General features: G+C 51.7%; 3 protein-coding genes across 3 annotated transcripts; 2 read left to right on the top strand and 1 right to left on the bottom strand.

The window, feature by feature from the left end:
• The first annotated feature begins 1,048 nt into the window (after positions 1-1,048).
• GCD6 (translation initiation factor eIF-2B epsilon subunit, GEF) lies at positions 1,049-4,182 on the top strand. Its single transcript, XM_062879810.1, has 3 exons — positions 1,049-1,367; positions 1,594-1,873; positions 1,934-4,182. The coding sequence occupies exons 2-3, from the start codon at positions 1,721-1,723 to the stop codon at positions 4,001-4,003; spliced, it is 2,223 nt and encodes a 740-aa protein (XP_062730982.1). The 5' UTR covers positions 1,049-1,367; positions 1,594-1,720; the 3' UTR covers positions 4,004-4,182.
• A 294-nt stretch (positions 4,183-4,476) lies between these two features.
• QC761_505890 (uncharacterized protein) lies at positions 4,477-7,290 on the bottom strand. The gene is made up of 2 exons (XM_062879809.1): positions 6,280-7,290; positions 4,477-6,217 (listed from the first exon to the last, which is right to left on the bottom strand). The coding sequence occupies exons 1-2, from the start codon at positions 6,367-6,369 to the stop codon at positions 5,213-5,215; spliced, it is 1,095 nt and encodes a 364-aa protein (XP_062730981.1). The 5' UTR covers positions 6,370-7,290; the 3' UTR covers positions 4,477-5,212.
• A 269-nt stretch (positions 7,291-7,559) lies between these two features.
• Positions 7,560-11,494, top strand: QC761_505880 (uncharacterized protein). Its single transcript, XM_062879808.1, is given in 5 exon segments — positions 7,560-8,632; positions 8,643-9,147; positions 9,205-10,936; positions 10,997-11,123; positions 11,195-11,494. 4 exon segments carry the CDS (start codon positions 8,773-8,775, stop codon positions 11,289-11,291), a joined length of 2,331 nt encoding a protein of 776 aa, XP_062730980.1. The 5' UTR covers positions 7,560-8,632; positions 8,643-8,772; the 3' UTR covers positions 11,292-11,494.
• The last annotated feature ends 910 nt before the right edge of the window (positions 11,495-12,404 follow it).

Here is a 12,404-nt window from a genome sequence, read left to right as displayed (position 1 = left end):
GAGAAACTCAACGATACAATCGGGCCGTTGGCTGTGTGCTTCTTGACGGGTTCACCTGTCCGAGACAGGAGGATCCTTCGTGGCTTTTTAGCAGACGGGATAGGTTCGAGGTTGAGGTTTTTAGGTTTATCATCTGTGCTTGTTGTCCCCTTGTTCCCTGCCCCCGGACAGCCATAGCGCATGGCGGCAGTGCTGGGCGTCCAGAGGAAAAACACTGGAACTTCCTGATAACGGCGGCTGGGTACATAAGCTTGGGCTTGCTTCCGCGATCCATAGAGTTCTGGCCCTTGCTGGGCGGCTTGGGCTAGGGTTCTAGACTCTCTTAGTGTATTTCAGACGTCACGAGAAGGGTTGCAACGGTAACACCGGCACTGATGCGCCGCTGTGATCACCAACTGGAGGTCTTGAAGGCCGCTGAAGGATATCACTATGAGTGTGGGTTATCAGACGACTTCAATGATATGGCGATATGTGCTTCTGGAGGAGGGAAGCCTGTGGGCTTCTGAGGAATACTGGACAGCCTGCGTGCGTCTTGAAGTATGGCAAGCCACCGCACAATCAGCCCACCTTACAGCAAAGTAAGATCTTATCAAGGCCGACTTCATGGCAAATCAACGCCTGTCCCACATGAAGGTTCGCTATCCGTTCATCCCTCCATGGATATCTGATCGTGAGATCAGGCGGGTCCCAACCGTTCAAACTCCTTGGGAACTAACAGCGGGTGCTCCCTTCTGTTCGGCCCATCTCCATCTACCAGGAGTAAGTACTGCACTGTATTGTAATGACGTTTCCCCCAAATTTGAGGGTTTCATCGTCCTTGACAACGATATCTGGTGGTATGAAGGTTTTCAGCCACACTCACGTACAGCCTTGGAGTCTGGTTTGAATACCTTTTCACATTCTCTACTGAACCAAATTGCCAACAGCAAAGCTTCAGCTAAAAGCAAAGTGTAATAATACGAAATTCACGGACATTTCGTTCTTTGGTACTTGATGATAGCGTAAGAAAATATGGTCCGGTTTTCTGTTCCACAAGACGTTCTAGCCCGGCCCATTCCTGGCGCCGCAATATCAACCCCTGTCATGCTGTGTCGGCAGCGCACGGTGCACCGCATGGTTCGTGTAATCACGGCCTTGGCGAGGAGCTGTTGTATTCGTGCTCCGAGATCAAAACTTGATGGAGAGAACTAGAAAGTCATGCTCATGAATAGATTCAACTGATGGTGCCTGCATCATCGTGGAGATATGGTAGAGAATCTGGACAGAGATATCCAACAGGACTTGTGAGAAAGGCTGAATGACTTCCTTGGAAGGAGATAGACGGATGCCAGCAGTGTTTGTGATTATGAATTGAAAAGAATTAGCTTGTAAGTAGAATAAAAAAATTACATCTATTCCAGCACCCAAATTATTAAATTCACGGTTGATGTGCCTCTTCCCATCTGATATCAACTCCGGTTTACTTTCCAAGGCGGAGCCTCGTCCCTCAGCCTTGCAAGCCACATTTACCCCGCGCCCCACATGAGGTGTCCCACCTTCTAAAGTTTCGAGAATTGGGGGGGCATTGATTGACTCACACGTCAGTTTGCACAGCTATTTCATTCTCTGGCCGTTTCCGTCATTGTGTTGCCCAAACCGAGGCGCTACCATCCACAACTTGAGCTACCCCTGGCAATCGCACTCACCACAGTCACTGACCAGAAAGATAACCAAAATCCACATGTCCAAACAAGGTGGTAAGGGCGCCACCGGCAAGGGCAAGAAGCCTGCCAAGGCTGGCGGCGATGACAAGAGAGAGGATGCCCTCCAGGCTGTGATCATTGCCGATTACTTCCAAGACAGATTCAGACCATTCACTCTGGATAAGCCTAGGGTATACCCCCCAGCTACAAATCGACCATATTGAATTCTCAATGACTGATCCCATCCATAGTGTCTTCTCCCCTTGGTCAACATCCCAGTCATCGAGTATACCCTCGAATTCCTTGCCTCGAACGGCGTACAGGAGGTCTTTATATACTGTGGCACACACTCCGAAGACATCGAGCAATACATCCACGAGTCCACACGATGGAGCCCCAACAGCGCCATCTCCCCCTTCTCCTCCCTTGAGTTCATCCGAGTATCCGACGCCACCTCAGTCGGCGACTTTCTTCGCGACCTGGACAAGCGTAGTTTGATCTCGGGCGACTTCATTCTCGTCCATGGTGACCTGGTCGCCAACATCCAGCTAGATGGCATCCTGGCCAAGCACAGAGCGAGAAGGGAAGCGAACCGCGATGCCTGCATGACAGTTGTTTTGCGCTCCGTTGGAGAGGAACCTCACAGAGCCGCCAAAGCTCGAGGTATCACGCCTGTCTTTGTTATCGATGACACAGACGGCAGGTGCTTGCAGTACGATGAGATCCACCCATTAATGAAGGACCGACGACTACTTTTGGACCCTTCAGTATTCAAGCACGGATCTTTCGAATTACGAAGCGACCTTATCGACTGCGGTATCGATATTTGCACACCCGATGTCTTGGCCTTGTGGTCTGAGAGTTTCGATTATGAGCTGCCGAGGAAAAACTTTTTGCATGGTGTGCTGAAGGATTGGGAACTAAACGGCAAGTTGATCTACACTGAGATCTTCGAGGACGGGTATGCGGCCCGCGCCAGCAACCTGCAGATGTACGATTGCATCAGCAAGGATATTCTCGAGCGATGGGTGCTCCCCTTTGCGCCAGACAGCAACCTCATGCACGACCAATCATACCAGAAGGTCAAGAACAACTCTTTCGTCGAGTCGGGCGTATTGGTAGAAAGAGGGAGCAAGGTGTTACAGTCGGCCATTGGGAAGGACACATCCATCAAGGCTGGGAGCGTTATCTCGGGCAGCGTTGTTGGGAGGAGGTGTCAGGTTGGCAAGAATGTCAAGATCAAGGACAGCTACATCTTTGATGATTCCACCATTGAGGATGGTGCCGTCATTACGCACTCGATATTGGCAGGCGGTGTCAAGATAGGGGCGAATGCGCAAATCCCAGAGGGGTCCCTGATTTCCTATAATGTGGAGATCGATAGAGATGTCAGGCTGCCAACAAAGCCACCAGCGCGGATTTCCGCCAAGACGGATAACGGTCAGCCCGTTGAGAACGACGCTTCTCTTGTGGGGCCGGGTGGAAAGGGTACCGTCTACAGCGTCACGGCAGACGACTCAGATTCGGATTCTGATGATGAGGGTGATGGAGACCCAGCCCAGCTACAAAACAACCTCATCTACTCACTTGAGGGCCTCAACATCTCCACATTATCCGTCTCTACGCTCGCGTCAGAGGACGACTATGACTCAGATGAGGATGACGAGCATGCTGGATACTTGCATGCTGGTGATGGGCAGAGGGAGCGCCTGTCATCATTTACCTCTGACGATGCCTCCAAACCTGATGCCTTCCACGGTGATGCAGTCAATGGCTTGGTGGATGCTCTTCGGGGGGATGACAATGCAGACTTTGACTCGGCCAAGCTGGAGTTCATGGGTCTTAGGTTGGCTAACAACGCTTCAGACAGCTCCATGCGCCGCGCTATTGCCGTTGCGTTTACCAAGCGTGCGGCCGAGATGTTGACCCCAGAGCATGGTGGTCTGGAACCAGCCAAGGCTGCCGAGAGAGTTCTCAAAGACAAGAACGGGGCCGTCAAGTTCATCAAGGATGTCGGTGTTGGTGGTGACGATGTCAAGCAGCAAACCGAGTTTGCGCTTGCGCTGCAAAAGGGGCTGGTGAGCGTTAGGGGACTTGAGCCTAGTAGAGCTGGGACACTCCTTGCTGCTTTGCTTCAGCAGCTTTACACCTTGGATGTGCTTGAGGAGGATGGTATTCTCGCTTGGTGGGCTGATAGGAGAGCTGCCGAGGGTGACACGATGACCACTGTCAAGGAGAGGTGCAAGGTTTTGGTGGATTGGCTGGAGGAGGCGGATGAGGAGGATAGTGATGAGGATGAGGATGATGAGGACAGCGATTAAGCTACAGGAATATGCCAAGTTCATTGGGTCAGCATCGTTGACAGGTGTGCATAGCCAACCGGTGTTTGGTGTCATCGTCAAGTGGGTGGGATATAGCGTGCCACACAGCCTACTCCTCCTAGGATAATGGATACCCTTATGATTCGAGCTTTTTACTGTTCATGACTGGGAATCAAAAGTTATGGGGTATATAAAAATAGGATGGTAGTTGATTGTCACTGGCTGTCCTTGTTCCTGTCCATTCCAAACATTATGCACCTCTGGAAGAAGAGTGTGTGCAAAGGTGTAAGATGATTGGTCCAAAAGCACTTTAACCCCTCGTCACGACCCACCCCATCTCTTGCACATCCAAGTCACGAAAGTTCACGCTGCAGGGGTCTCATGGGTGCGAAAATGCCGTGTGAAAACGCGAGTCAAACACGCGCAGGAAGCTGAAAGAAAAAAAAAAGCGCTCCTGTGAACGCGTCTTTTTTCTTCGTTCACTGGTTCATCGCAAATGGTGCAAATCAAGCTCAGAGATGCTCTTTCAAGTTCAATTCGATTCCCGCCTATGTGAGCACACACATTTGTACATACAAACAACATTCACGCACATACACACAGACAACACGTGCACACTACCACTAGCCAGCCTAGCTCCAAACCCAAAATTCACACTGCTACAACTCCCCTACATACAACAAAACATTCACCAAGCCAACCAACCAAGCCAACCAGCCATTCATGCACCAAAACCCCATCATTTCTCTTTCCCAGTCTCCTTGAATCAATCCTCTGTCCCATCCATACATCCATCCCATCATTTCCCTAAAAAAATGGAAAAAAAAAAAAGCGCAGCAAAAGAAAAGCAGAAACTTGTGTGTAAAAGTGCGTTGAGGTCGAAGGGTAATAATTAAAAACTTTGCCGATCAAGATTTGTTTGCGTTTGTTATTCTTGGTGGTTGAGAGTGTAACGACATGATATAAAAATAAAAATAAAAACAAAACAGAAAGCCCAAAGGCATCCCAACTCCCTAAACTCCATTGCTTTGCTCAAAAACGACAAGCCAAAAGAAAAAAGGGGGGGAAGGGGGGGCCGTGATAAACAAGGGTGATTTGTTTATAAATAAAAATTCAGGTCAAATTTGTCGATGCAAAGTAGGGTATCAAGAAAAAACCAACAAGGAAAAAAAAGGACATAAACACCAGCATTAGAGGCCCAAATGTGTCTCAAGCAGTCGTATCATCAAACGTAAGCCTTCTCCTCGCCACACTCGCCGGCGTCCTGCCGCCCATTCCGAGCGGAGTCTTCCACGGCTTTTGCGCCGGGCTCGGCGTCATGTGCACAAAGTCTTCAAAGTTGAAGGCGTTCATGCCGGGTGTGGCGGGGAAGGGGTTGCCTCCGCCCGGGGTGGTCATCATCGAGGATGGAAGCGCCAAGTTGTTCTTCTTTGGTGGTGGAGTGGAAGGGGGTTCCATCAGCCGATTGTTGGTTCGGGGTTGAGCCGGGGAGGGCGAGGCGGCGAGGTACAACAAGAGGTCGGCACCTTCCTGGCCCGTCTTGTTGTTCACCGCATTGTCATTGTCCGCTGCTGATTGCCTGTCTCTGGGCTTCTTCATGAGGCTGCGGCTGCGCATTGGTGGGGTTCGGGGTGGTGATATGCGGATGCTGTTTCTGGCCTGGAAGGATTGGATGGGGAGGTCATCATCGTCATCGGAATTGGCGGCATAGTTTGTAGAAACGTAAACGTCGCTGATTTGTTTGGAGCCTGCATAAAACGACAGATCGGGACCGGCCGAGGTGGTGAAGTGTTGCTGTCGCTTCGGTTTCATGGGTGATGACTGAGTGAGCTGGTGTTCAGAGTCTTTCCACAGGGGGTGGCTGAAGGATCTGTGGGCGGTGGGGGACTGGCGAAAGCGTTTGCTTGGACTCGACATGGTGTGATCAAAAGATGCGACATATGTGCGCTTTCGGTGACCGGTGCTGCCATTGCTGGACATGATAGCATCGGAAAAGATGGGCGCCTTGAGCGGGGAGCTCATCAATGTTCTCGAGGGGTACGGGAGGTCGGACGCGCTTGAAGAGGAGTCGGACAAGATATCACCGTCGGGATAGCGGTTGCGCCGTATCCTGTCCTCGAACCTAGGCTCGATCTTATCGAGGGTCAGGTCTTCGAGCCCATGCTTCGTTTTGAATTGGGCAAGAGCGAGGCGGTTCTGCAGTCTCCTGGCCATCTGAGTTTCTCACCGTCAGCTACCTAGGGAGGGAGGCCGCTTTCCGGGTACTTAGAACATACCTTGCTGATTTCAGCCCTCTTGAGCACCTTGCCCGCAACCTCCTCGGGATGTATCTTCAACGGCGACGACATCATGTTGCCGGGTTGCATGCACGCAGGCAGTTCGGTACAGATCTGGTGGTCGAGGGTGGGACTGGCGGAAGGTCAGAGATTTGAGGTCTGCCTGGTTCGGCTGGATGGGGTCCCCTAAGACCGCAAGGCGCCTAAGCGCTGCCGTTAAACAGGAAGAAGGGACAACCAAGCAAGATTCTGGATGAAACGCCTGTGTGTGCCTGGTGCGCTGTCGAGGAGGTACAAGATGGCAGAAACGACAAGGGCAGGACTGCAACAAGACGGCCTGGGGATCGAGAGATATCTGAGTGAAGAAAGGGAACAGATACTATAGCAGTGTTGATACTTGTCAAAGAGGTTGGAGCAGCAAATTCACATTCCTGTGGAAACCGGTAGATTAGCTGAGCACTGGCCCTCCTGTGTCTGCGGCACAGGGCGGTCCAAGGGGTGCTATGGCCCGCCAATTTGTTCGGTTACCACTGGCTACCCCCTCGTGCCTTGCCAGGCACCTGCACCTCATCACCGCCAAAAGAAGCCTTTTGTTCTGCATCTGGAAGTCGAATTTTAATCATCCAGATAGATCATCAACGAAGTCTACTAGAAGGATGTCGCAATTGGATGCACAACATGGTGTCCCAAAACCCCGTGAGCCGCCACCATCAGCCTATCCATTCTCTGACCTTGTCGCCCTGTGCTCCTTATATGTAAGGTATTCATAAGATGCCGACCTGGTGTCTGGGGCTACGACATCATAATAAGTGTTTGCGATATGGTGACAGCGTCTTGGCTCTTTTTGCATCAGGGGGCGGTTGGGACTCCACAGCCAACCACGTTCCATGGGCAGCTAGGCCCAGGTACGGCAGGCTGAAAATATCCGTCGTGTGCTTTTTGACACTTCTTTTAACTCTTTTAGCGAGGGGTCGGTTCGTCGCGAGAGAACGTATGGAAGAGAAAGAAAAGTTTCATGGAGGAACCGGTTAGTGCGCCGTTGCATCACCGGAGCAGCAAAGACGGTGCCTTGCAGCCCTCAGCCCACGGAACAAAGCACCGGAACAAGTATCCGATCATAGTAGACTGGCGGTAGCAACAAAAACAGCTCCAAGTACTTGCATGAAGTGCAATGCGAGCTGAAGTCGGAAGCTCTCCACCATGTTCATGTGTGGATCAATGCTCGCTCAACAACAATCGAACTGCATCTTATGATCTTACTCACTTATACATAACACGCCGCCGCTTTGAGCCTCGTTGCCTCTCCCTACCGGACCATGTCTCGGCGACTGACCGAAGAGCTGTCAGGCCTGTCAGCGGCCCTGCTTCGGCCAGACAACGGGAGCCAGAGTTGAGAGATATCTTGAGTGGGGAGACGTTCCCTGTTTTGCGATGGGTCTTCTTCCAACTTGTCAGGTTGGCTTCGATCTCGAATGGCACCCAAGAGGTTTTCAGAAGAGTGGAGGCAGGATCCTCTTGGATGTCTTGGAGTGTGGAAAGCGTCGTCAACAAGAGTACCCACTTCCCATATCAATTCCACTTTCCAGCTTCTCGCCAAGAGATATTGAGGTCAAAAGGCATCACGCAATCAGATGGATTGTGGCCATCCTTTCAGCCCCCTTGCTGCCCCTGGCGGTTTCCTGCCGGGTTGTTGATCTCGGACGAGCTGTCCGATTCTCACCAGCTCTTACAGCGCCTGCCCCCGTCTTATCCGTCCTCCTGCTCTCCCATCCTATCGCTTCTCGCCGACCCAAATTCGTGGTTGCAAAGCTGCCTTGTTCCGGATACAGCAGTCGACAGGATCCGGTCCCGTCGTCTGGTTGCATCGCTGGCCCAATCACCCAGACGTCGACCAATTGCAGACCTACCCTACGTCATTGACACATTCCAAGCTTTACCTACTACACACTACACTATTCCCTAATACCTACCCAGCAGCTGTCAGCTCAACTGCCGCCGATATCTTCGCTGCGTGCGCGACACAGATCAGATTGCGAAAAGGAAGATCGTACACCAGAACCGTTCCGAGAGCTGTTGTTGTGCCACTTGACGGCCGCTTCCCGTCCTACCTACACCATCTTCCATTTAGGGGGCAGGCACAGTGCACCGTCTGACGACCACAGGCGCATCTTTAATACCTAACTTTCCCCCACCCCCCACCTACACCACCTTCCTCCCATCCCTCACGCTATCTGCGCCACGATCCATCCATTGACCGTTGGCAGCCCGTTCTTTTTCGGTTTTCTCGTATACCAGAGCGAGACCCAGGGCAGCTGTGCGAGATCTCCCTCTCTCCAATTTTCAATTGGTTTTTTTTTTTTCTTTTTTTTTTTTTGAGCTGCGGCATCACATTCGTTTGCTTCTTCGACCCTTGGTAGTTGGAATTGGAGTTGGAGAACTGGAATTGGAATCGAAATTTGGAGACTACCCATCTTAGCATCCCTCGCTCCAGCCATGGCTCCGTCCCTCTTCAACTTTAAGGAACTGCGGAGGCGGTCCAGGCAAAGCTTCCGGACCGAACGATCGACCGATACGTCTAGCGACGCCAGTAACGGTACTACTCCTACTTCCGGGTCCTCGACGCCGCCATCGATCGGCCAGCAATCCGATCCCGCTTTGAATCTGCAATTGGCAGACAAATTCCTCTCCCCGTCCTCTGCCGGTCTCTCACGCCCATCAGCCCAGCCATACCCCAACGGTGGCAGCAACCGATACAGCGTATCAGGCATGGCAGGTCTTGGGTCACCTGTTTCAAACGGCGGGAAGGGCCCAAGTTTGCCGGTGTCCCAGTACTCGCCCCGGATCACAAATGTGCCAGACAATTCCTGGGTAGGTGTTCATATGTGAGAAACCCAGTCCGGCACAGCTAGACTAACATGGAACTAGGCATATCAAAAGATTTTGTTGGTCTATGGTACAGTTGGCGACCCCTCTCAACAGTCGGTTGACGGGACAGTCACTGTGAGCCGCTTGGACGACAACTTCCCTCCAGTCTCGTGGCCAGTATGCAACTCCCACTTCAAGGCACTTGTTTACATGATGCCCGGCGCCAATCGCCTGCGCTTTGACTTCTCTAGCCCCAAGCTTGCCAACAGTGGATCTTCCAACCCTATTCACGCTTCCTACTTGACGGTTCATATGATTCCTCCGGTTGCTGCACCACCACTGCAGCTTGCCATACTGTTGGCAAAGGATTCACCAGGCACGTTCGATGCAGTCCCGGCCAGGATCGAGAGGGAGGGTAATGGCCTCGACACGGCGGTCCGCAAGCTCCGCATGGCTGCGTACCTGTGGCAAGCCTTTACTGCGGAACAGATGTGGCGCAACAAATTCGGCCGTCGCACTTTTAGGTTTGAGGAGGAGTGGACGACAGGCACGGTCAACCAACGAGACAGGGAAAATGGGACGATGCGCTCCGAGGCGCGTGTTCATGTCATCCGAACCGACAAAACACTGGCAGAGCTACGGGATCTGAACAGGGCACAGCAGAATCCTAATGCATCCGACTCAGGGGGCCTATATGGCATTGCCGCCGACGCTGTGCGCGACTATTTCAAACCGCTACCCGGACAAAAGTTGTACGTGTCGGTTCTCCTGCTCGATGCCCATTGGGACACGGCCTCCAAGACAATCGTGGGACATGCTGCGCTGGGCGGAAATGTTGGCGATCTGCACCTGGGTGTGTTTGGGTCTCATTGCCTCCAGAGCTACCCAACGAGCTTCGAGGAGGTTGTCCCTGCTTTTACCGACTGTACGCCTACAGACACGAACCATGTGGGCAACGACTGCAATGATGCCGGGAGCTCGTGGGAGGCGGCCAACATAGGAATCGGCGCCCACATGCACGAAACCGGGCACCTCTTTGGCTTGCCACACCAGGAGAGCGGGGTCATGCTGAGGGACTACGTTACGCTGAATCGTACGTTTGTCTCCCGCGAAGCATACTCGACCCGAACGCGGTCCAAGGGCGGTCCCGTGACACAGGAGGACGAGTGCACCTGGCACCGTCTGGACTGTCTACGCTTTCGCAGCCACCCGTGCTTCCGACTGCCAAACGACATGGTGCTGAATTCAGATGACAGCGTGCAGGCATGGCCGGTAGATGGTCTGACCGTCATGGCAGCCACGGGTGTGTCGTTCATCGAAATCTTTGGCGAAGGGGATGACGTGTGTCACAGTTGGATCGAGTACCCCGCCGAAAATGGCAGTGTCCAACGGTCAGTCACGCTGAGCGAGCAGGACTTGCGAAGCCGACTGCCCGAAGGCAAGCGGAAGGGACCCATCAAGCTGGCGATTAAGTCCCACGGCGGTGGCTCATTGGATATTGACGACTACAGCAAGTTCTGTTCGACCAAGTCTTGTCTGAAACTCCCAAGCGCTCTTCCTGGGATTCCCAAGAATGCCTACCGTGGCAAGAAGCTGGGAGTGTCGCAACTGGAGGGTAGCCAGCCTCATGAATTTATCTTCACCAGTGCTTTGAGACAAGACCGGGTCTTGTCACGTATTATCTTTTACCACGGCTTGGCTGTGGATGGCTTGGAGTTTGTTTATGACGATGATTCAAGACAATTGTTTGGCAAGAGAGGCGGAAAAGAAGGGGGAGACACTTTTGATATGGGTGAGTTTCTTGTTCCCTCAGTCTCTTTCGATTAGCCAGCCACTAACATGCTCAATCTAGATATTCGCCGTGGTGAATACATTACCGGCTTTTTTGTTCGCTCTGGCTTTTGGGTGGACGCTATTCAGGTCTTAACAAGTTTGGGGAGAAGATCGCCATTGTTTGGTAATGCCCACGGAGGCGATGCGTAAGTTGTCCGCTTTCTTCGCTGTTGAATTGGTGTAGCCGTGTCAAGCTGACGACTGTGCTTTGTATTAGCCACACACTGATACCCCCCAGAGGCTACAACATCTGCGGTGTCACCGGTAGCTGCGGCTCCTGGGTGGACGGCTTTTCCGTTATCGTCACGAGATGATCCCTCGACAACATGAGCAGCAGGTGAGATTCTTTTGTGCTTCCTTGACCTGTCACTTTTTCCTATTTTTTAACCTACGTCACCCACGATTTTACTTATCGTGCGAAACGCGGGACGAGGAACAAGAAACGGGGATACTAATCTAATGGGTGTTACATATGAGGTGGCGGGCTTGGGAAATAGACTTTTTTTTTTGTTGGGTCTTGTTTTTTTTTTTTTTTTTTCATCACACACACACACACACACACACACACACAAACACACACACACACACACACACACACACACACACACACACACACACACACACACACACACACACACACACACACACACACACGCACGCACGCACGCACAGCGCCACCACACCCATGACATATCACATGGGTTATAAAGGATACCTATCACTTTTTATTTTGTTTAATTGTTATCGTTTTCAACCTATGGGGCTTGATTTTGGGAGTCAATGGGAAGCCTAACTTTTGTATCTTCATTCACCTGTTGGGAGGGACTTGAGGAAAGAGATTGGCCGTTGTCCTCGGTTACCTACTTTGGTGGAAGGGGGGGAAGGGGTGGGGAGGAAGGGGGAAACGGAAATTCACTTTATCAACTGCTTTTGGTGTGTGCTGCGTTTTTGGCGGGCGAGTTTTGATTGATTGGGAGAGAACACATACATATACCCCTTTGGTACATTACATATTACATTGCGCGCTTTTGCAGATTCTGTTTTTTTTTTTATATATCGGTGGAGTTTGAAAAGAATACAATGGATTGGGTTGTGCTTGCTTGAGGTTGGGTGCTATGTTTTTGTTTCAGGTCTTGTGTTGTGCTGGGTTGTGTGTGTATGTGACTATCCATGATGCGTGGTGTCTGGTTGTTGGGGCTGTTTAACTTAGTATGCGTTCTGTTTTTGAGTATCGATCAAGGGTTGGGTTATTTCATTGTTGTGACCAGCTTGCAGGTTCTTGTATTTTATAGTGAGATGGAGGCACTTTAACGGAGAGCGGCTGCTTTGCCCGAAGAAGTTGATCTACCTGATAAAGGTACCTACCCAGATGTAACTGCCGACCCGGGTCCCGGACGCCTTGTCTCGTGGACGAAACTGGCGGGTCG

Source organism: Podospora bellae-mahoneyi, chromosome 5 (genome assembly GCF_035222275.1).
Source record: "Podospora bellae-mahoneyi strain CBS 112042 chromosome 5, whole genome shotgun sequence".
NCBI lineage: Eukaryota > Fungi > Ascomycota > Sordariomycetes > Sordariales > Podosporaceae > Podospora > Podospora bellae-mahoneyi.
Note: the sequence above shows the minus strand (reverse complement) of the source record. Positions and strands in the feature narration are given on the sequence as shown.